Source organism: Cynoglossus semilaevis, chromosome 1, assembly GCF_000523025.1.
Source record: "Cynoglossus semilaevis isolate Cse_v1.0 chromosome 1, Cse_v1.0, whole genome shotgun sequence".
Lineage (NCBI taxonomy): Eukaryota > Metazoa > Chordata > Actinopteri > Pleuronectiformes > Cynoglossidae > Cynoglossus > Cynoglossus semilaevis.
Window position 1 is genome coordinate 18955143 of NC_024307.1, and position 20631 is coordinate 18975773.

Sequence of the window (20631 nt, forward strand, 5' to 3'; positions counted from 1 at the left end):
CCTCCTCCTCCCTTCCCCCCCGTCCCCCCCTCTCTCTCGCTCTGCCTCCTTATCTCCCTCTCTCTCTTACACACACACACACACACTACCCAATTTTGCTAAGAAAGTACAGCTGAATGTGACACACCTGAAAACAGTTTAGCGTCACAATTTAAAAGTCACTTTCCCTGATCATCCGTTGATTGGTGTAAGTAATGTAGCTCAACAGCGACCCCAGCAGTCATGCCTTTCACCTTTCATATTATTATCCCGCTCGTTACCGTCAATAAACCACAACTTTATTTATACTTGCAGAAGACAGGAACGTTGGATTACAATCCCCAAGTGTGTGACGCCCTTTCTTGGTTGCGGGTGCCCTCTTGTGAGAGAATTTGCACATTGCACCTTTGAGAGATTTTAGTTTCACTAACCAGTTTTGTTAGGATTAAAACTGAGCAGATCAGAGGGACAGCTAAGGTGGAGATAAATCATGTTACGAAGTCTGGTTCAGTCTGTCAAAATACAGTAATATATATTCACCGTTTCATTTGAACTATTAAAATAATAACATTCCTGCATTTTGTGTAAAGCAAGACAAAATTGATACAAATATATTTACCACCTATTATTTGTCCTGTTGATGAATGTCAGTGAACTGTCTGTATTTATCATAGCTGTCTTGTTCAAGGTTATGTTTTGCCTGTGTGTCCAGGTCAGTCGATAAAACGAGTCGGCCTTGATCGTTCATCCATGCTGTAACTCCACACCCACACTCATATTCACACAGCAACACAACAGCCACGGGCAACCACTCACTGGCCCAGCTCTCTCTCTCTCTCTCTCTCTCCCATGTATTGTACACACACAGGCTTGGGTCAGCTGCTATGGTGGAACACTCCAGTCACATCTGTGCACCACTATGAAGTGTGTGTACAATTTTCAAACCTGATCTATTAATACACCAGATTTGTAAAATCCGAGAATATTTGATATATATTAATATATTTCTTTCATCAAAAGAATCCGAGAATATTTGATATATTATATAAAATATATTAATATATTTCTTTCATCAAAACTAAAAAAATGTAAGGGTGAAATGCCTGTCCACATCTTAGTTCTATCTATTTTAGTAGAAATGGTCTACATTATAAATGTAGACCATCCTTGGTAGTAGGATATCCTTGATGTAGACAATTGTAGTAATAGCCCCTCAGTGGTGGTAGACTATCCTTGGTAGTAGACCATCATGGGTAGTAGACCATCCTTAGTAACAGACCATCCTTGGTAGTAGACCATCATGGGTAGTAGACCATCCTTAGTAACAGACCATCCTTGGTAGTAGACCACCCTTAGTAACAGACCAACCTTGGCAGTAGACCAACCTTGGTAGTAGACCAACCTTGGTAGTAGACCATCCTTGGTAGTAGACCATCATGGGTAGTAGACCATCCTTAGTAACAGACCAACCCTGGTAGTAGACCATCCTTAGTAACAGACCATCCTTGGTAGTAGACCATCCTTGGTAGTAGACCATCCTTAGTAACACACCAACCTTGGTAGTAACAGTGTTAGTGGTTCAATGAGAATCTGTAGACTAGTCTCCTTCCTTGTTCTTGCTTTTTTAAATGACCGTTGTCTTTAACCATTCTTAGTTCAGTTTTTTACAATTTGGACGTTTTAACATCTCCTGCAGAAGAGGGCATTACATTTTTTTTTTTTGAAGATGACAACTTGTTCAAGTCTCAAAATTACTTGAATAGAGACACATGTTACAGTACTAAACACTTTATTGGCTAAAGACTGGTTTCTTCCCACCATGGACATTTCACAAAGAAACACAGTGGAGTCAATTAATAAGTACAGAGAACAAGGGAACTGCAACCATAACAGCATCATACAGTAAAGAGCAGCAGCATCCTACTGACACAGTAGCTGACAGAAGCAGAGACCGAAGACAAATGTGCTGAGAAAGCAGCCATGTTCAAGCTGGAAGATTGTCCTGTAGGTTCAATGGGAACCAGAGTCATGTGATCAATCAGCGCTGCCTCACAGTTTGTTGAACTGAGTGCTGATTATTTCTTTACCTTCTTTAGCACATGCCTTTGTATTTGTACTGAATTTGATGTTGTTTAACTGTGGCAGCAGATTACTGCTCACCATCACATATGACCCATGTGACACAGTGTGTACTGATACTCACCTTACTTTTACTAAGGACATTTCAAACATTTTAAGTTTTAGTGGGATATTTAGGGAGTTCATGGAAAACATGTCACAAAATGAAATAGTTTCATTGATGGAACGAAGCACGTTTGCCATCACAAAAGTGATGCCAGATTTAATCCTAAAATAAACACTAATCAGATTTGGTAAATTTAGCCAAGTGTTCAGTGACACCAAGAATGTCTCAACATGATTCTATGTCACTCACCTACGCTAACACAGTGGTAACATCATAATCTAGGACATAAAAACATCAGAAGAGACTGACCTACCATGCCATAATGAAGGGCAAAAAGTTCCCACAAAAACAACACAAAAGAAAGAAATAGAATGTAGCACAATCCAACATATGGTAATATAATCCCAAACTTACTGAAGAATTATGATCAGGGGAAACAGACTCCAATAGATGTCACACCTGAACAGCTGTGTGTAAAGAATTGTTGTTGTCAATTAAACTTCACACATTGGGTTCAGTGAAGAATACGATCTTCTATAGCGTGAGTGCAGTTTAGTTTCTATAAAAGATGAGATTAAAGACCACGAAACAGTCAATAGTATACGCATGTTTTTAGGTTTTTGTACTCGACAGAATACAGTATAGAAAGTGCTATGATTACAATACACAGGCTAGGTGACGTGAACATAATAGTAATAATTCATAACAACAGTTAAATGTTCTGTATGGAGCTGCAGGGATAGCGTGAGTGTTTGTGGTCATCCCTACTGGACACAGCAGTTTTGTCCCACTGCGTCTTTAAAGCGCAGACACAGTTTAGGTTTGTAGTTTTCGAGGTACAGCAGCTGCTTGGAGTTCAACGCCCCACGACGCTTACTGACAACAGCAGAGAGATGAGGGAGACTGGAGTTAGATCGTTGTGTACAGAGTGACAACAACACACTGCCATTTTCACACTGGCACTAATATGGTATACTATAATATGGTATACGCTGCACAATTTGGCTTCATGTTTGCTTTCATTTTCCTAAATAGCTTTTACAAGTTATTTTAGATTATCAAAAGTTTTTCTTCTCAAACATAATTATTGGAGCTCAGATTCAACGTTATGTGCTCCACACTAAGGCGACATGTTTGACTTATGACTTTGACAAAACATGACATTTGGAATTTTATGGGCTCATTTATGAAAAGGGCAGGTTGATTTTTTTTTAAATTTCCAACACCGTTTACTGTTGTCTTAAAACCCTGCTCTGTTTGCTGTGTAACAAAAATGTAAAACTAAAACCCTCAGATACTGCATTGCAGTTGTTTTAAAAACATCATCAATAAAAGGAATCACACTCTCCATACCCTCCGTTTTTTAACATTTTGGAAGTATTTCTTTGACACAAATTTTGGCACTTATAGTTACTTACCCCAGTATACAGACTATAGGGTCAAATATATGTTCTTATTGTAAATAAAATACTTCAGTATCCACAGGGGTGATCTGGAGATTCTGTTTTTCACATTTTTTTTGTCAATAAATATCTATACATATTTTCTCTTTACAGTCTGAAGCAGAGCTAATGTAGTGAACTTACAGTCTGATGAACTGCACAGCATCTTCATATTCCATCCCACACTCAATCAGAGCCAACGCCACCAACACTGGAGCTCTGGAAAAAAAAAAATTCAGTATGTTTGCATCTTACTCCTTTGAATGATCATTTTAAAACAGAGCATAAATAAACTGTACACAACAGTACACAATGTATCAAATCAAGTCTGTGTCCAAAATTACTCATTCCCTAGAGCACTATGTCGTGGACTATATCAGAAATGAAAAACGGTGCGCAATCAATTACGTAATTACTGACGCACAATTAAAACAGACGGATGGATTCTGCTCAACTCTCCACAGTGTCGTCACGACTGCAATGCATGATGGGATATATTGCTTCGCTAGTGTACATCGAATGTACACTAAATTTCGCATAGTATTGTGAAATACACTGCGTGCCCTATATAGTGGACAACTTCACTCACTACACATGTGGACACTATAAAATGATTTCAGACCCCCCTCATAGCTGCTTGCATTAACCATATCATTTGACCACAATCTATCAAGAACTCAAAAAAATAGAAATTCAGGCTGGCGGTCGTTCTTTGTTGACCTGTTCTCAAGTAACAGACTGCAGACATTCTGTGTTGTACATGGATGTACAGTATTTGGATATCATTTGACCACAATCTATCAAGAACTCAAAAAAATAGAAATTCAGGCTGGCGGTCGTTCTTTGTTGACCTGTTCTCAAGTAACAGACTGCAGACATTCTGTGTTGTACATGGATGTACAGTATTTGGAGTCTGTGTTACACTCACCTCCCTAGTCCTGCCACACAGTGCACAGCCACACAGCAGCCAGGCTCATCTCGAAACTTTGTCTGCAGCAGATTCAGCCAGTCTTCGACCACCTGGTCTGGAGGAGCTGAGCCGTCATCAAATGGCCAGTCCTGAAAGAAAAATGCAGTGTGTGTTTATTTGGAAAATCTGTACTTCGAAAAGATTTAGGAAGCACCTTATTGTATGGATGACAAAAAGTGGGTTGTTCCACTAAAGATTCGGTGGCATCATCCACTCACCTGAACCTGAATGCCTTCTTGCTCCACCGGTGTCTTGTCATATGTAGCAGAACAGACTCTCACCAGGGTGTTAACACCATATGCCTTCAGATCCTGTCAAATACATTTTCTATTAACCTTGTCAATGTTTCTTTAATGGGGAAACCAAAACAACAACAAAATAAAGTTAGATAATTCCACTACCTCTATAAATCGTCCCAGCTGTGCATCAGTAGGGTTGTGTGTGATGAGGAATCTCAGACAGTCAAAAGAGATTTCCACTGGAGCGGGTCGGTTCATGATGGGACCAATGGTGAGTTTGTTTTTTTTAAATGAATAATTAAATACAATATAATAAGCGACAGTGCCTTAAATCGCTCAGGAAGAGACAGATGTATTTAAAAATAAAAGTAAAGTTGCTTAAATATTGTAGATGTTTGGCGGGGGAAAAAAATCAACTTTTACTATTGAAGTAAAGATTGAATCAATTTTTCTTAGAAAAGGTCAGAGCAGGGAAAAGAGGAGAGAAAATGTTTTTACAACTTCTTCCTTTGAATTTTCTGTAGCCTATTCAGAGAGGGTTTGTATCAGATGGAGATGATATGAGAAGTAAAAACAGGACAGAATAGAGCAGAAAAGAGAGTTCAGGGCTAAAACCAAATCCTCTCCTTCTCCTCTCAACAGATGACAGGCTAAAGGTTGGCTTCATATGGGTTCAAACAGGTGACAGGAGGAACCTGTGAGAAAGAGACATGTCACACACAGTCATAACACACATACATCACATATCTTTATCTTTATCATATCTATCACATATTTTACACTAGAAAAAACATCAAACACAACTTCCACAAAAAGGGTAAATATAGTGATGTTAATTTCCTCACAATACTTACACAGTATTAAACCCGAGCCTGTTTAGTTGAACACAACTGATGCATATTTGCAGGAATTGATAAAAGACACAACAGCTCTGGGCCTTTTTTTTTTAGTTTTTAAAGCCATCTGCTGCCACCTAGTGGAAAAATATTGTATTTTTTCTTTCAAGACAATTTGACGTTTTCAAAATGATCACTAACTGATCTGGCCTATTTTATCTTAAGTGGGTTAATACCAGAGTGGATGGATTGTGTATTAGACTGTTACTGCACACTTAACTGATATATGAAAGTGAATTATTTGTCACTGTGACACAGCTCACCACTGCACACACAATGAACAATGAAATGTGACCTCTGAGTTTAACCCATCAGCAAAGTGAGCAGGGGGGCAGCTCAAGTGCCTGTGGAGCAGTGTGTGGGGGCGTTGCCATGCTCAGAGCACTGACCTACTGTAATTGTCAATGTTAATGAAAATGTGTCTCTATATGTGGCCCTGACTGGGAACTCTCCATTGTGTTTCGCAGCCAAATGCTGAGATAGCACTTATCCTTAAAAAAAAGAAAAGAAAGATATGCTCTGATGGAGGGGTCTAACAGTTATGTGAACCTTGTTTATCTTTGACATTGGCGCCACCTGCAGCCCTTCCAATTTTATCTCTGTCACATTTGTTAACTGATAATATTTATATTTTTCTTTCATTGTTTTTGTGATGTTTAAATAGTTCTGTTACACAAGGACAATGTCTCACTGCTAGTGGGAAGAAAACGTACAAGTGAAAAATGTTTTGAGAAGAAAGAAGATGTACACGTACACACACACAGAAACGTCATACCTTTGTGGGTAAAAGGCAGTGTTTTGCTCAGCTTGCTTTCTTTCGTTCACTTGTCCACAATAAGCAGCAGGTGCTGGGCTTGGCAAAACTCCCCTCCGACTCTCGCAAACGCCATACATGTGCAGCCTGAGAGAAACAATGGCAAATGGTAGCAAAGCGGTGGACCTGCTTTACTGTTATAAATTATCATCATCTCTCTCTCTCTCTATATATATATAAACTGTATAAATATACATATATATATATATATATATACATATATATATATATATATATACATATATATATATATAAACTGTATAAATATACATATATATATATATAAACTGTATAAATATACATATATATATATATAAACTGTATAAATATACATATATATATATATAAACTGTATAAATATACATATATATATATATAAACTGTATAAATATACATATATATATATATAAACTGTATAAATATACATATATATATATAAATGACCAAGTCATTGTCTAGTCATTGTCTACGTCATAACTACTTACTGTCGTGAGAGCTGAGCAGATTGTTCATTGAGCGGACACAGGGAGTTGTGACGGCTCTGTGATGTGGACACACCATTGATGATGATGATGAAGATGATGCTTATCTGGGTCTAGGCAGACAACGGCCCACAAGCTCTCAGCTGCCTTGTTGTGCAGAAGAAAACATGGTGATTGATACCACTATTGCACACATAATATTGATTTGTTTCCTGTTTATCAATGAGAATAAAGCACCAGAGTCTAATTTGCCCAGTCATTTCACAATGACAACACATAACATTCTAAACGTCCAGTTAATAATAATACGAATCCACATGCCCTGACCACAAGAGGAGAAAATCAAAAAGAAGATTCAAAATAAAACTACAAAAATGCCATAACTCATTAAATGTGTTCTTCTTTTGGCTCTCCCCTGTAGGGGTCGTCACAGCGGATCATCAGGACTCACCCTGCCCCAGCCTCCTCTACTGTTACACCAACATTCTCCATGTTCTTTTTATACTACATTCATACTGTAATTCTTCTCTATTCCTATTAACTGGCAGCTCAGTCTCCAACATCCTTTACCCACTGTATCCATTATCTGTCCGAACATTTCAATCCTCCCCGCTCCACCATAGCTGTGCCCCTGACCTCCTCATGTCTGATCCTGTCCAATACACAACTAAACACAAATAAAGGTTGTCACTTGAACTGGTACAACTCACAACGGAAAAGAAAAAGGATGTAGACGGACAGAACACACTGTCTAAGCACACTTCCATGTATACGTGACGACTAACAATGACAAAGGACAAAACTGGGTATTTATTCTTAAGGAATATTCTGCATTTTGAGCCTTGAAATACCTCGACATTTACTTATTTTAACAATAGCTTAGTCATAGTTGACTACATGGAAGAAACATCACATATAAACAGAAAAAAAGTAAAGACACAAGATTTAAGTACGTGTATTTAAAGAGTGACGAACCTCACCTCATGTCACGGTAAGCCCACTAACCAGGTCATTCAAAGCAGGTCAATAACTGAACACACACACACACAGAGCTAATGGTACCAGGCTAAAGAACGGACCGCCTTCCAGACCCGTCGAACGACAGCACGAACACCAGCTCCATTAACGATGCTAACATTTACACAATGGACCTGACACACTCACATATAAGACAAGCACTTACAAGATGAGTAACTCAGAGAGAAATCCCAAAACGTTTCTAGTGACAGACGATAATCTGCAGGGTGGACATGATGAACAGAAACGGGAAGTGGCTGCTGTAACATCACTGCAGTGTCCGACGACTTCTTAAAAATAAAAGCCCCGCAATGGCGATACGTATTAGTTGGTTTGAGCAAAAAAACCTGTACTTTTATCTTGGCGGACAAGTTCCGGGAAAATTGACCTTATATTTTCAAACTTGACGTAAATACACACGTACACGTTTATACCTTAAGCACAAAGCCCGGTCGAAAATACATTTCTGTAAATTTTACATTCTAATAATTATATAAATTTTCAATAAAACATTTGAAATTAATATTAATTTATTTTTTGTGTTAGTAAAAGCGCGGACTTCTGGCCCACAACTAGGTGAGTCATTACTGCCATCTCCTGGCAGGCATGAAGTGTACAACAATATGGTGATTTAGACAGTCAAAAACAGCTTTATTAGCATGGCGATAGGCCACATGGTGGAAGAGTAAAGCTTTCACCCCAGCAGTACCATATGGTTTATCTGTGTGCTGTCTGTATATCCTCAACTCATGTGCGACGTTTTTGGCCTTCAGGTCAATAACAACAGTGGTCTGTCTTCTTCTTCTGTTAGTTTAATATTAATAATAACAAGGTGTCTTCAGTAGAGAAACCCTACATTAATAACAACAGCCTACCCATACATGAATAGAGCAAAAATCCAGGTCTAAGGTAAATGTACACTAATGGAATCCTCAGCAAAGGCATATGAGATCCCTATTTACAGGAAGGGAATATAAAACCATATAATTTAATTTGTACTCTGGACATCCATGACTTCTCAGCATTGACACATTCCAGCCAAAAACAAAACAGTTTTGTTAAAGTCATTCTTCTGAAATTTTGATTCAATTTTTGTATTATTTGTCCTCCAAATGTGTTACTGTTGTTTTTTGCCATTCCACTTTCACTAGCTTTTTTTAGGTCCCATGGTGATTTATGGAATAAAAAAAGAGAAAAGAAATAGAAGAAATACTGGCAAAACAGACAACAATTCTTAGCATGTATATGGCAAGGCCGGGCTGAGGCAAGACTGACGCTACATACACTCAGTCACTCAGGGATCACTTGCTGCCTGCCTGATATTGTTGGCTTGTTCGGCAACCAAGTTCTGGTACGACAACCTGGGCAATTTCTGGTTAAAAATTTTGTTCATGAACCGAATTGTTCAAAAAGGAAAGCGTTCAACAACCGAGGTTCCACTTTATATTGTACAGCTTAAAACATATAAAATGCTGTGTTTCAGTCTGTACACTTGACATTTGTTGATATATTTTACATAATATACATTCTTTCTTCTTCCTTCTTGCAGTCCAGATATAAAAACAGTTCTTTATGAACTGTTTTTAAAAGTATTCATCAACTCCCATAGGTTTTTGTTTAACCTGTGTTACAACACAAAAGGGTGTGTCATTCCTGTTTCTCTTTCAGTCCTTGTCTCTCTAAAACACACACACACACACACACAAACAAACACACACACACACACACACACAGACACACACAGGCATGCATGTTGGATGCCCCGTGCTCTGTGTTCCTGCTGTATGAATCTGTTTCTACCCTCATTTTTGAAACTGACAAACTGACAAGACAGGACAGGCAAAGTGAGTGTGGGTTTGTGTGTGTGCGTGTTGTGTGACGCAGCTGCTGCCGATCTGGTTTGGCTGGATTTCTGACAAGAGGGTGAGAGAGGCAGAGACAGAAGAGTTGGAGAGGAAACAAGGGAGGGAGAGAGAGAAAGAGAGAGAGAGAGAGAGAGAGAGAGAGAGAGAGAGAGAGGCTCAACTCAAGGAAAACGTACTTTTGGTCCCACTTTAGTGTTCTCCTCTGTCGTTCTACCTTCTCATGCTGTAGTCCACTATTGTTTTGGGGATTTTTATGTGTTAAGTTTCACCAGGTAAGTTTCTACTTCTATTTATCTTTTTTAAAATGTACTGAGTGACTTGAGTAAATGGTGAACCAACAACTAAAATCAACAGGGTGGTAAAAGGAGCCACATTTGTTTGGTCTTATTTGTGAATAAAACAGGACGGTTACAAAATTCATTTTTGTTTTTTGCCCCAAAAAGTGTCAGAGTTAAGTTAAAGAAACAGCGAGAGTGACTTTGGTAACTGATGACTAAGACACAAAACATCTTAAGTGTGGGGGAAAGATTGAGTAACAGGGAAAAATCTCTAAAAAGAGAAAATAGTGTTCCTCCACATGGATGTCAACACTGAAACAATCAAGCCTCAGGAGTGGTGGAATGTTGGTTAGGATCCACATTTCCTCTTTTATCACAGGAAGGCATGCAGTTGCGATGTGAATTTAACTGATTGGGTTTCGGATCAGCAGCTGAGGTCTTTATGATGATGAATGAACAAAACTTCTCATTCTTCATATCAAAGCAGTGGATATGTAAATATGAAATGTAAATATGAGCACTTTTCTGCCTGGAGCGTGGTGGAAACAGGCTGAAAAACGTGTCTCAGGAAGTGGAATTCACAGTGTTAACACTGCAACGCCCTGCCGACACTCCTGTTTCTGAAAGCTAAATATTCCAGTCTTTTATAAACAATGAATGATCCTCCAGTCTCATTAGAACCCAGAGTTTCTGGGCTTGGAGTTAGTAAACCCATATGGGTTTAATCTGTGTGACTTTCAAGTGAGTGAGTGGGAGAGTTACAGAGCTGTGAATTCTGTTTCACTCTACCTGTGTCAGTGGTTATCAATACACCTAATGTACTATTGTTGTGTATTTTCTATTCATTGTTTCTTTGTGAACAGCCTGTATGGAATAAGAGGAAGTCTAGGCCAAATGAATTGTCTGTTAATAATTGGAGCTTAAGAAAGGTGTACTCCGAGGAACCATATGGAACAGAAGATACAACACACTGTGTTAGCTGTAGCATCAATACAGCACCGGTTTATTCCATGTGAATTCAACAGAAAATACAGTAGATATGTTTTATACGCGTGTGATGGATTTTGTTTCCTTAGATTTAGTGTGAATCACACCAGAAACTCAGTATCCAGGCAACAAAAAACTCAGAAACTACACAGGAAACACAGGAAGTGTGTCAGCTCATTTATGATTCCAGCAGGGGCGCTTCAGACCCTGGGGTCGTTCATCGTTCATATCAACCAATCTGTTGGCACTGTGCCCAGTATTTTAAATAATATCAGGATATTTTACAGCTGATCATGGTTTTAAAGATGTTTCTTTACATTTTTGTTGGTCTGTGTTAACAAGAATTAAGCTAACGTAGGTGTCCAATCTAACAGATGTCACTCAAATTTTAGTTTTGAATAATATACTAATGCAGCATTTTATCACAACTTACTTACTCCATGTGAAACATTAGCCTGTTTAGTTAAAGACAAAGCAGTGTCTTTTTTATAGCCATATGCTGCCAAATGGCAGAGTATTTAATTGTTCAGCTTGTCACTGGAGCACAGATGGAAAAAAGTATAGTTTCAGTAAATAAATATGGTAATAGTTTTAGACCATTTAAGTGATCATTTTTCACTGCACAAGTAATGATCTCTGGTTGGACTAATGGAACAAGAATGAAGGCCACACCTGAGACACCTTGGGTTTTTCCCCAAGTGGTCTAGGTTTTTGTTTTTGTCTTGTACAGAGTGTTATAACAATAGCTTGTGGCACAAACAAAAGTCAGGAGCGCAATCAATAAGACTGCAAGGAACAATTACTTCTGCTCTATTTTCCTATTATATACGTAACTAATAATAAGGTTCAGAATTTTTTTTAAAAGCATTGATAAGTGTATCTTAATTTCAATCACTTTTTAGTTCAGCCGAAAATATAGTTACCAAATGGTCTCCTAATTGTTTTAGTCATGAAGACATACCAAATACAGCACACTGGGGGGTATAAGAAAATATTGATACACTGAAATATTGCGATATTTCATTTCACAATACTGTATCAATATTCTACAGCACTGTATCATTTTTTTTATCAATTAAGATTTTTCATGGTTCATTTTTGTGTTGCACTTAAACCTGTGACCACTAGCTGATTGTGCAGGGACTGCATATATTTGCAAGTATTTGAGACTTCGAGACAAACAATCTTATTTTTTCATTTCATCATATCCTGCAAATCCTTTCATTTCTTCTCTTGTGATAACAAATGTAGATCTATCTGTTCCAATTTTAGTAACATGATGTAAAGCTTCATTGTGTGTTTACTGTGCTAACAGCTAGCTACTGCCTATGGTATCACAGTATATCGTATTGTTGTATCGCGATGCGTATTGTATCGATCCTTGCCAACACACCCCTACAGTACACAGCGTTTTCTTTGTCTTAGATCTATAAAAACGGGAAACATTTTTGCAACTTGATAATTATTCAGTAATCTGTGACAAGAAAGAAACTAAAATCAGCAAGTGTTTTCTGTTATATATTTAGATATTCACATCAATACGTACTTCTATGTCCACTACAACTCTCAGAGCCTCTCTACGTCTCACTCACCCTAACATTGAACCATCCGTCTTTGTTTCTGGTTAATCTGATGGTACTCCTCACCTGGTTGGCTACCTGGCAACTATGGTAATTGTTGTTTACACACCACAACACAAGGCTTATGTTACCAGACGGATTTACTTCTGAACATTTCTACCACCAAGTGGTAGAAGCAGAACTGTATTCTCTGGTTGGACTGACCTCCAGGTGACAGAAACAGCCGCACAAAGAGAAGCAGAACCTGCTGATAATACAGACAATAGCTGTGTGTACTCAAACTGAAACAGCGTTGGAGGCGATAGAACACAATGTTGTTCATCAAACATATGGAATATGGAAAATATAAAGATATCATAAAGAGGTAACTGGATGTCAGACAAAGCAAACAGTTGAACAGCTGTGCAACTGTAGCTGCATCACAGCCTGTTATGCAGGACATGTGCTACTGTAGGTGTCCCATGACACATTAGTCCAAAATATTAACAACACTATCTATCCATCCATCCATCTATCTATCTATCTATCTATCTACCTATCTATCTATCTATCTATCTATCTGTCTATCTGTCTATCTATCTATCTATCTGTCTATCTATCTATCTGTCTATCTATCTATCTGTCTATCTATCTATCTGTCTATCTATCTGTCTGTCTGTCTGTCTGTCTATCTATCTATCTATCTATCTATGTATGTATGTCTGTCTGTCTGTCTGTCTGTCTATCTATCTATCTATCTATCTATCTGTCTATCTGTCTATCTATCTATCTATCTGTCTATCTATCTATCTGTCTATCTATCTATCTATCTATCTGTCTGTCTATCTATCTATATTTTTTGACAAACACATATCAAACAATGGCAGCAGTACTACATGCGGAGAAGGCTCTAAAGGCTACAGATAAAGTGGAAAAAAGTGGAAAAAATACGCTCTAAAGGCTATAGATAAAGTGGAAAAAAGTGGAAAAAATACCATAACTAAAGTTTGTTTCCATATGAAAAAATATAATTTATAATATTTAGCTTTGGTTGAGCCAAATTTAATGTTTACACAAAACTAAAGTTTGTTTCCATATGAAAAACTTCTACATTACAGACCTGGAGAGAAGGGAGAAGATGAACAATGTGCCATCAATCTTAAGTGTGGTCCGTGACTTTGTCCCAGTGTTTAATTGGGCCCACTGTGAATTTGAGTTAGGTCAAGAATTAGGGTATTCCATGGAAATAAAGCCACAGCTCATGCCCAGTGACTCGTTTTAATTTAGTCTAACTAATTAGTGTGTGAAATTCAAACACAAATCTGAGGTTTCAGAATGATCACCGGTCACAACTGACCCACATCTCCAGAATCAAACAACTCAAGCTTTCTCTTTTAAGACAACAGTCAGTGAGTTTGATGAAGCCGATGTAAAGTAGGGTGGATAAGCATAGACCTAGTTGGATGTTAAAAATGTATAAATTACTATTATTACTGTAGAAGAAATGCAAACTGTTATTTTTACCGTGACTTTCTGACAGCATTAAACTGGACGCAGGTTGTGTTTTTAAATGTTAACAGCGTTAAAAAAAGTCTTAACTGGACGCAGGTTGTGTTTTTAAATGTTAGCTTCTCGCCGTTGACAGTCACATTGGTATGAACCAAACAGGTCAGTGCATGCTGTGTTTGGGTGCAGCTGCTTATGGTGAAACTCATCGTGTTGCATCGTGTCATCTGAGGACTTGAGCAAAATGTGGGTTCTGCCTGACAGAGTGGGCAGAAATGAAACATATTCAAATCGAATCCATTAGAAAAGGAAATGAAACCGTCTGACAAAAATATCTGTGTCTTTTCCTGAGGCTGCGGTTGAAGATAACAGGTGTGTGTGTGTTTTTCTCCCTTTGCTCTGTTGTACAGGGTTCACTTGTGTCAATCTCCTGGACCAGTACAGCAGCAGTGATGAACTGGTCAGGACTGGAGAGCCTGGTGAGTGGAGTGAACAAATACTCCACAGCCTTCGGGAGGATCTGGTTGTCCATGGTTTTCGTGTTCCGTGTGATGGTGTTTGTAGTGGCCGCTCAGAGAGTGTGGGGAGATGAGAGCAAAGACTTTGTTTGTAACACTCGGCAGGTGAGCGACACACAGAGAAGCACACACACCCACACTCAGCTCTTTGTTAAGTGATTCTGTTTTTTTAATGACATTTTATTTACAGGCTTTAAAACAACTCTGACTGTTAGTACATCATCAGTCTTGAGACAGTACTTGCTATTGTAAAAACTTACCCTTCAGCAACCTGTCTGTACTTACAATACCTCATAGATATTGTAGTATCCCATAAAGTATACATAATGAAATTTAATTTACTCACAATTGATGTATTCGTTGTGAAATGTGATCCTGTTTAGTTGAACACAACTCTGAAATTCTCATGGAAGTTGTAGAAGGAGAAGCCTTTGAATAATTTGAATAAAAAAAGTGTTTTCCTGACCATAGGAGAGTATTTAATTAGATTTGAATAAAAAAAGTGTTTTCCTGACGAGGAAGAGTAACAAAGTTTGCTGTTTTAACCCATATATCTAGATCATTGACAGCGATCCAACATGGACACAGGCACAACTAAACACACTGGATTCTTTTTCAAAAGATATTTAGTTGTTTATTGGTGGACTTGTTATGAATAGTATTGTAATTCACTCACTGGCTCACAGTCTGACTTTAGCTTCCCTTCTCTTTATGGGATTTGCTGATTGAACAGCTTTTTCCTAAAACTGCCACATGGTGGAAAGTTTCTAATTTCAAAGTTGAGCCGCATCAGCAGGATTGTACAAGGCTATTGTTTACCTCTGGTTTACATTGTCAGTATTTATAAGCAGTCGTCACCGTGCTCTCTTTCCTCTACTCCGATTCCTGATTTTGCCAGGCAGTGAGTCATAATGTGGTTTAAGGGCTGGGTTGTGTGGAAAAAGCAGATGTGAGGGGGAGGGATTTATCTGTAACTGTGAAGCCCACAACCTTTTCCTAGGCTCTCTATGACTGGGGTTTATTTCACTCAACTTATATACATCAGGAAGAGTCAAGGTTTAAAAACAATTAGAGAAACAATTACAAAGAATGTTTTTGAAAATTCTGATAAAAAAAACCCAAAGTGTTTTTTTTGTTTTTGTTTTTTGTTTTTTTTTGTTTTTTTAAAAAAAGATGATATACTTGAAAGTAATACATTATTGTGAGTGTGAGTGGGTAGAAACTAAGGTCCGGGGGCCAGATGCGGCCCATTCAGCTATTTAATCAGGCCCACAAAACTTTTCCAAATTATATAATGTATTTATATTATCATTATACTTCTGCCTTTTCCCTGCAATACCCACCTTTCCCCAATAGATGTCATGGTAAATGAAAAAAGCATTTTAGTCTTTAAACATGACTTTTACATGTCATTTATCTTAGTTCACACAAACGGCCCCGGCCCCTGCCTTTCAATTTTAGGACAATTCTGGCTCTCAAGTCAGAAGTAATGTGTCAATGAAACAATAGTATATTTGACACAGCTAAACCTATAAAAAACTACAAGGCTTCTGTGAAAAATCAAAGCCACTGTAGTTATTATAACAGTTTTTAATGTCAAAAATACAAGTTTTTAAATAATATCTTTCTCTTTTCCTCATCTACAGCCTGGCTGCACCAACATCTGCTACGACCACATCTTTCCCATTTCCCACATCCGTCTGTGGGCGCTACAACTGATCTTCGTCACCTGCCCATCTCTGATGGTCATGGCCCACGTCAAGTACCGTGAGGGGAAGGACAGAAAATACGTGGAGCTGCATCATGGCTCACATCTGTATGCCAACCCAGGCAAGAAGAGGGGAGGGCTGTGGTGGACATATCTGCTGAGTCTCATCTTCAAAGCTGGATTTGACATCGCCTTTCTCTACATTTTGTTCAGAATATACCACGGCTACGACCTGCCCAGGTACTGTCGCAATCCTAGGCTGCGTTCACGTCAACCGTGACAAACAAACACCTGTATCAGGGCACTTGATCATTCACACTTGTCACGCATGTCATGCTAGAGGTTCTGAGAATAAAGTCACTAATGTAGTAAAACCAGCTACAGATGGTCTCACGACACCAGAGAGAGTGCCACCTCCAGGCTAACTCTGACACATCCTTTTTTTTTTCAAATTCCAATCCCGATAAAACGTAAATCATTAAAAACCTTAATCTCTGCTTAACTTCAGGGAAGTGACATCAAAATAAAGTCATCTGTGATTGGATGTCGTGGCACGGTGCCGTCTGAAAAGTTACATTTTCACGTATCATGATAACAATTTTGCATTGTATTTTTTTGTGCTGTTCTTAGGTTATCCAAGTGTTCGTTGGAGCCGTGCCCCAACACTGTCGACTGCTTCATCAGCCGCCCCACGGAGAAAAAGATCTTCATGTTGTTCATGGTGATATCCAGTGCACTGTGCATCTTCATGTGCTTTTGCGAGATGATTTATCTCGTGGGAAAACGCTTCAGCAAACTTTTGAGAGTGCGACACGAGAACCAGAGAGTCATATTTGCTGATCAACACGAGCTAACTGAATTAGCCCCGCCCAGGTCACAGTATCGGAGAACAGACCCGACACTCTCAGCCAGCAATCTGAATTTGAATAAGGAGAAAGTGAGAGAAGGTACTACAACTACAACATTGTAGAACACGGTGGTCCATCATCTACGGAGGGAGGTGGACACCAAAGGAACAATGAAAAAACAAACTCTGAGAAGTCTGAGAAGGATCTTTGACATCCTTTTTACTGTTGTACTGCACAAAGTACACAAAGGTGACCAACTCTACTATAATACTGGAACACAAGAGTCTTTAATATATGCTGAGAAACCCCAGGAGGTTCACAGTTTACCTGTAGTCTTTTGTATGAACATGTCAATTACAGCACTTCAATCATTGTTGAAAGCTTATCATTATTATTTTTCTATTTAAAAAAAATCCTTTTTAGAAAATGTCCATCACACAACTTTGGAGCAGTGAGACAAGGAGTGAGCGAGTGAGCGAGTGACTGTGTGAATGAATGAGTGAGTGAATATAAACAAACACATGTAAAGAATGTTATATAGTTATTATAGATATATAGCAATGTATAAGCTGCACTCTACTTTTGTCAAAACATGTTCAGTCTCAGGGCTTTACCTTGAATCTAGGAAACTTTCCACTTTATCCAATCAGGAGCCAGGGGACTGTGGTTTAATGGTTATGTAAGGCATTGCATTATAGGCTTGTTAAAATTAGAATTTCTTGCAAACTATGGATAGAACTATAAGATTGATGTTTTGACTACAGAAAGTTGAATGGAGAAAGGCTGTTGTCTGGTCAGATTAGGTCAGATTAGATTGAACCCCACTGATGCCACGCTGGGAAAATGGAAAAAACACAGCATTCACTTTTAAAGGCTGCGATTGAAGGCAGTCTGGAATGACTTTTGTAACAATGTCCTCTGTTGACATAACATATTCAAAGGCTTCGTCGCCCAAATATAAGACAAATCTTGGCAGTACAGAGAAGTCTTCTGTAAACTACCCAGTGGACGTAAAAGATAAAGCAGACATACAGACACAGCTAATGGTGCAGAATGGGCACAATTTGAATTTGCTGGTTCCTGGTGCTTGTTCACTACCACAAACCTTAAACAGTATATTGGTACGTAAACCATAAAAAGATGTTCAGAAAAAGTCCCTAAAATGTAATACAGTAACAACCTGAAACACACTGGTTTTATTTCATGGGTGACTGTGAGGTACAGCTCTGACTCCTCTGGTGTTTGATGACAATGTTGATTTAAAACAACAGCCATCGTACTCCCTCTAAACACATCCTCTCTGAGGAGAAAACACAGTCCACCTCGTCAGTTGACGTCACCTGACCCCAGTTCATGAGTTTGAGCTCATCAGCAGCCGTTAACCCAGTGGTTCTCAAACTTTCTCTGCTCGGGCCCCCTTTGGTTCAGTAGAAAATCTTTTACACCAAAAAAAAAAAACAAACCAGGACCCCTGTAATGACACTGGGGCCCCCTATGAATTGCGCCCCCCAGTTTGGGAACCTCTGGGTTAAAGTACCAGGTTTCTGCAAGTCACTGTTTTTTCTCTTATTGTCACTCAATCTGACATTTTTGTTAGACTTTTACAGTCGGCTCAAATATTAACAACAACAACAAAAATAGAAAGATAGACAAAAAAAACACAATATATGAAATGCCAGCCAAAGACAAAGTAGGTATTAGCCTCAGTATGTAGTTTACAGAGAGTTGTGTATTCTTCATAACCACTGACCTGCTGTATGGAACACTAATTTCTTTTTTAAATTATTTAGGTTATTTTTTTACACCATGCTCCTTGTGTTCCACTTGCGTGGAATGTCAAAATGCTTTATGTCTTTGGTACAAATGTTTCTTGTTGTTAAATAAAAAAAATATACAGTTCCTACGCAGTCTCTGTTTTTGTTTTACAACTGGATTTTCACTTCTTTTACTCGGCTCCATACAACTCAGTAAAAGAGCCCCGAAAACACCAACGTACTGTATATATGGAGCGTTTTGGGTGTGTTTGTTGCTTAGTTACTGCCGAGTCCAAAATTAGAGAGGCGTTTTTAATGGAATGTACTGGTTATATAAAGTTGGGAATAATAGAAGTGTTGAACCTAGTCAGGAGTTAACTGGTTTATATTTAGACAGAGATGACTGTAGGGAGGAGTACTGTAGTAACTACAGTACAGTATGTAGTAACAATGACTCCTGTTACTTGTTTTTTAGAAGAAGAAACAAACATGACAGTAGCACGAGCACAGCCAACAGAAGATAAAAGTCTGGGCTTCACTATGTTTTTACCCAAACTGAAGAAGCCTCTTTGATGAGAGGTAGAACAGCTTCAGCTCAGCTTCTGGTTCTGCTGCTTGGCTCACAGGATCAAAACAAGTCTGACCTAGATTCATAGAGATTTTTACACAGATTTACACAGACTTTTCATTTCAGGAACAGATTTTTTCCCAATGTTTATAGGATTGTGTAAATACATATAGTATTGGTGTATTCAACGCCATAGAATAATGTTAATGAAGCAGAGGACCGGATATCGTACAATGTCATAATCCTAAGAAGTGAAGCACGAGACGTATTGTTGTATAGGGTTACTTCTCAAGTAGTGGGGCGTGCCCCTGGGGGAGGGACGGGGCGGGAGGTGCTGTGAGGTGCCAGGGGGGCGGTGAGGGTCTTCCAATGGAATGTGGCCTGCTGGACATAAGTGTACCACTGCTGTAATGCTTGAATGATAACAAGCTTCCAGTCACTAGGTGGCAGCAACTCCTACAGTGGTTAAAGATAAAAGTATACATGTCATCAGGTTCTCAATAGTATTTCAATTTGCAGGGGTGTGGGTCAGGGTGTGGGGAGTGAAAACACTTCTGTCCCCAGGGGGGGGGGGGGGGGGGTAGACAGTAGGTGAACAGTAGTGTAGAAACTGTGTTCCTGCCTGATGGAGAGAGGCTGTGTGTGTTCTTTGATATATTTCCAGCTACAATTATGGTTCATTTTTCACTGCAGCTACTGCAACATATGCTGGTAGTTAAAAGCCACAGAAATGTTTCCAACACACTATACTGAAAATATGTGACAAATGAACCACCGTGAGGCGCTAGAGTCCAAGATATGATGTCCTAGTTTCATACGCAGGCCTCATAGAAACAGGAAAGATGTTTTCTCACATATTGATATGTGCAGCACCAGAGGAAACAAAGGTGTTAGATATTACAATAAAAGTGGTATTAATAATGAATTGCCCCCGTATTTGTCCTAAGATCGTATCGCGTGGCGTTTCCTCCCTGTCCGTCTCTCTGTTTGTGTGTATTTGTGTGTGTGCTGTGTTC

At 38.7% G+C, this 20631-nt stretch overlaps 2 protein-coding genes across 4 annotated transcripts; one reads left to right on the forward strand and one right to left on the reverse strand.

Annotated features, from left to right (window-relative positions):
* Window positions 1-1611: 1611 nt before the first annotated feature.
* LOC103383541 (protein tyrosine phosphatase type IVA 2-like) lies at window positions 1612-8331 on the reverse strand. Of its 2 annotated transcripts, none has more exons than XM_008316701.3 (8): window positions 8191-8331; window positions 7011-7154; window positions 6487-6612; window positions 4978-5510; window positions 4795-4887; window positions 4535-4665; window positions 3751-3825; window positions 1612-3040 (listed from the first exon to the last, which is right to left on the reverse strand). In XM_008316701.3, the coding sequence occupies exons 4-8, from the start codon at window positions 5071-5073 to the stop codon at window positions 2929-2931; spliced, it is 507 nt and encodes a 168-aa protein (XP_008314923.1). In that variant the 5' UTR covers window positions 5074-5510; window positions 6487-6612; window positions 7011-7154; window positions 8191-8331; the 3' UTR covers window positions 1612-2928. The 2 variants fall into 2 exon arrangements, with proteins under 2 accessions (XP_008314923.1, XP_008314933.1); XM_008316711.3 differs by lacking the exon at window positions 8191-8331 and adding an exon at window positions 7988-8171.
* Window positions 8332-9975: 1644 nt separating this feature from the next.
* On the forward strand, window positions 9976-18952 carry LOC103383551 (gap junction beta-4 protein-like). Of its 2 annotated transcripts, none has more exons than XM_008316734.3 (4): window positions 9976-10161; window positions 14630-14842; window positions 16384-16685; window positions 17076-18952. In XM_008316734.3, exons 2-4 carry the CDS (start codon window positions 14672-14674, stop codon window positions 17413-17415), a joined length of 813 nt encoding a protein of 270 aa, XP_008314956.1. In that variant the 5' UTR covers window positions 9976-10161; window positions 14630-14671; the 3' UTR covers window positions 17416-18952. The 2 variants fall into 2 exon arrangements, with proteins under 2 accessions (XP_008314956.1, XP_024917363.1); XM_025061595.1 differs by lacking the exon at window positions 9976-10161 and adding an exon at window positions 13869-14270 and having other exon boundaries at window positions 14322-14842.
* The last annotated feature ends 1679 nt before the right edge of the window (window positions 18953-20631 follow it).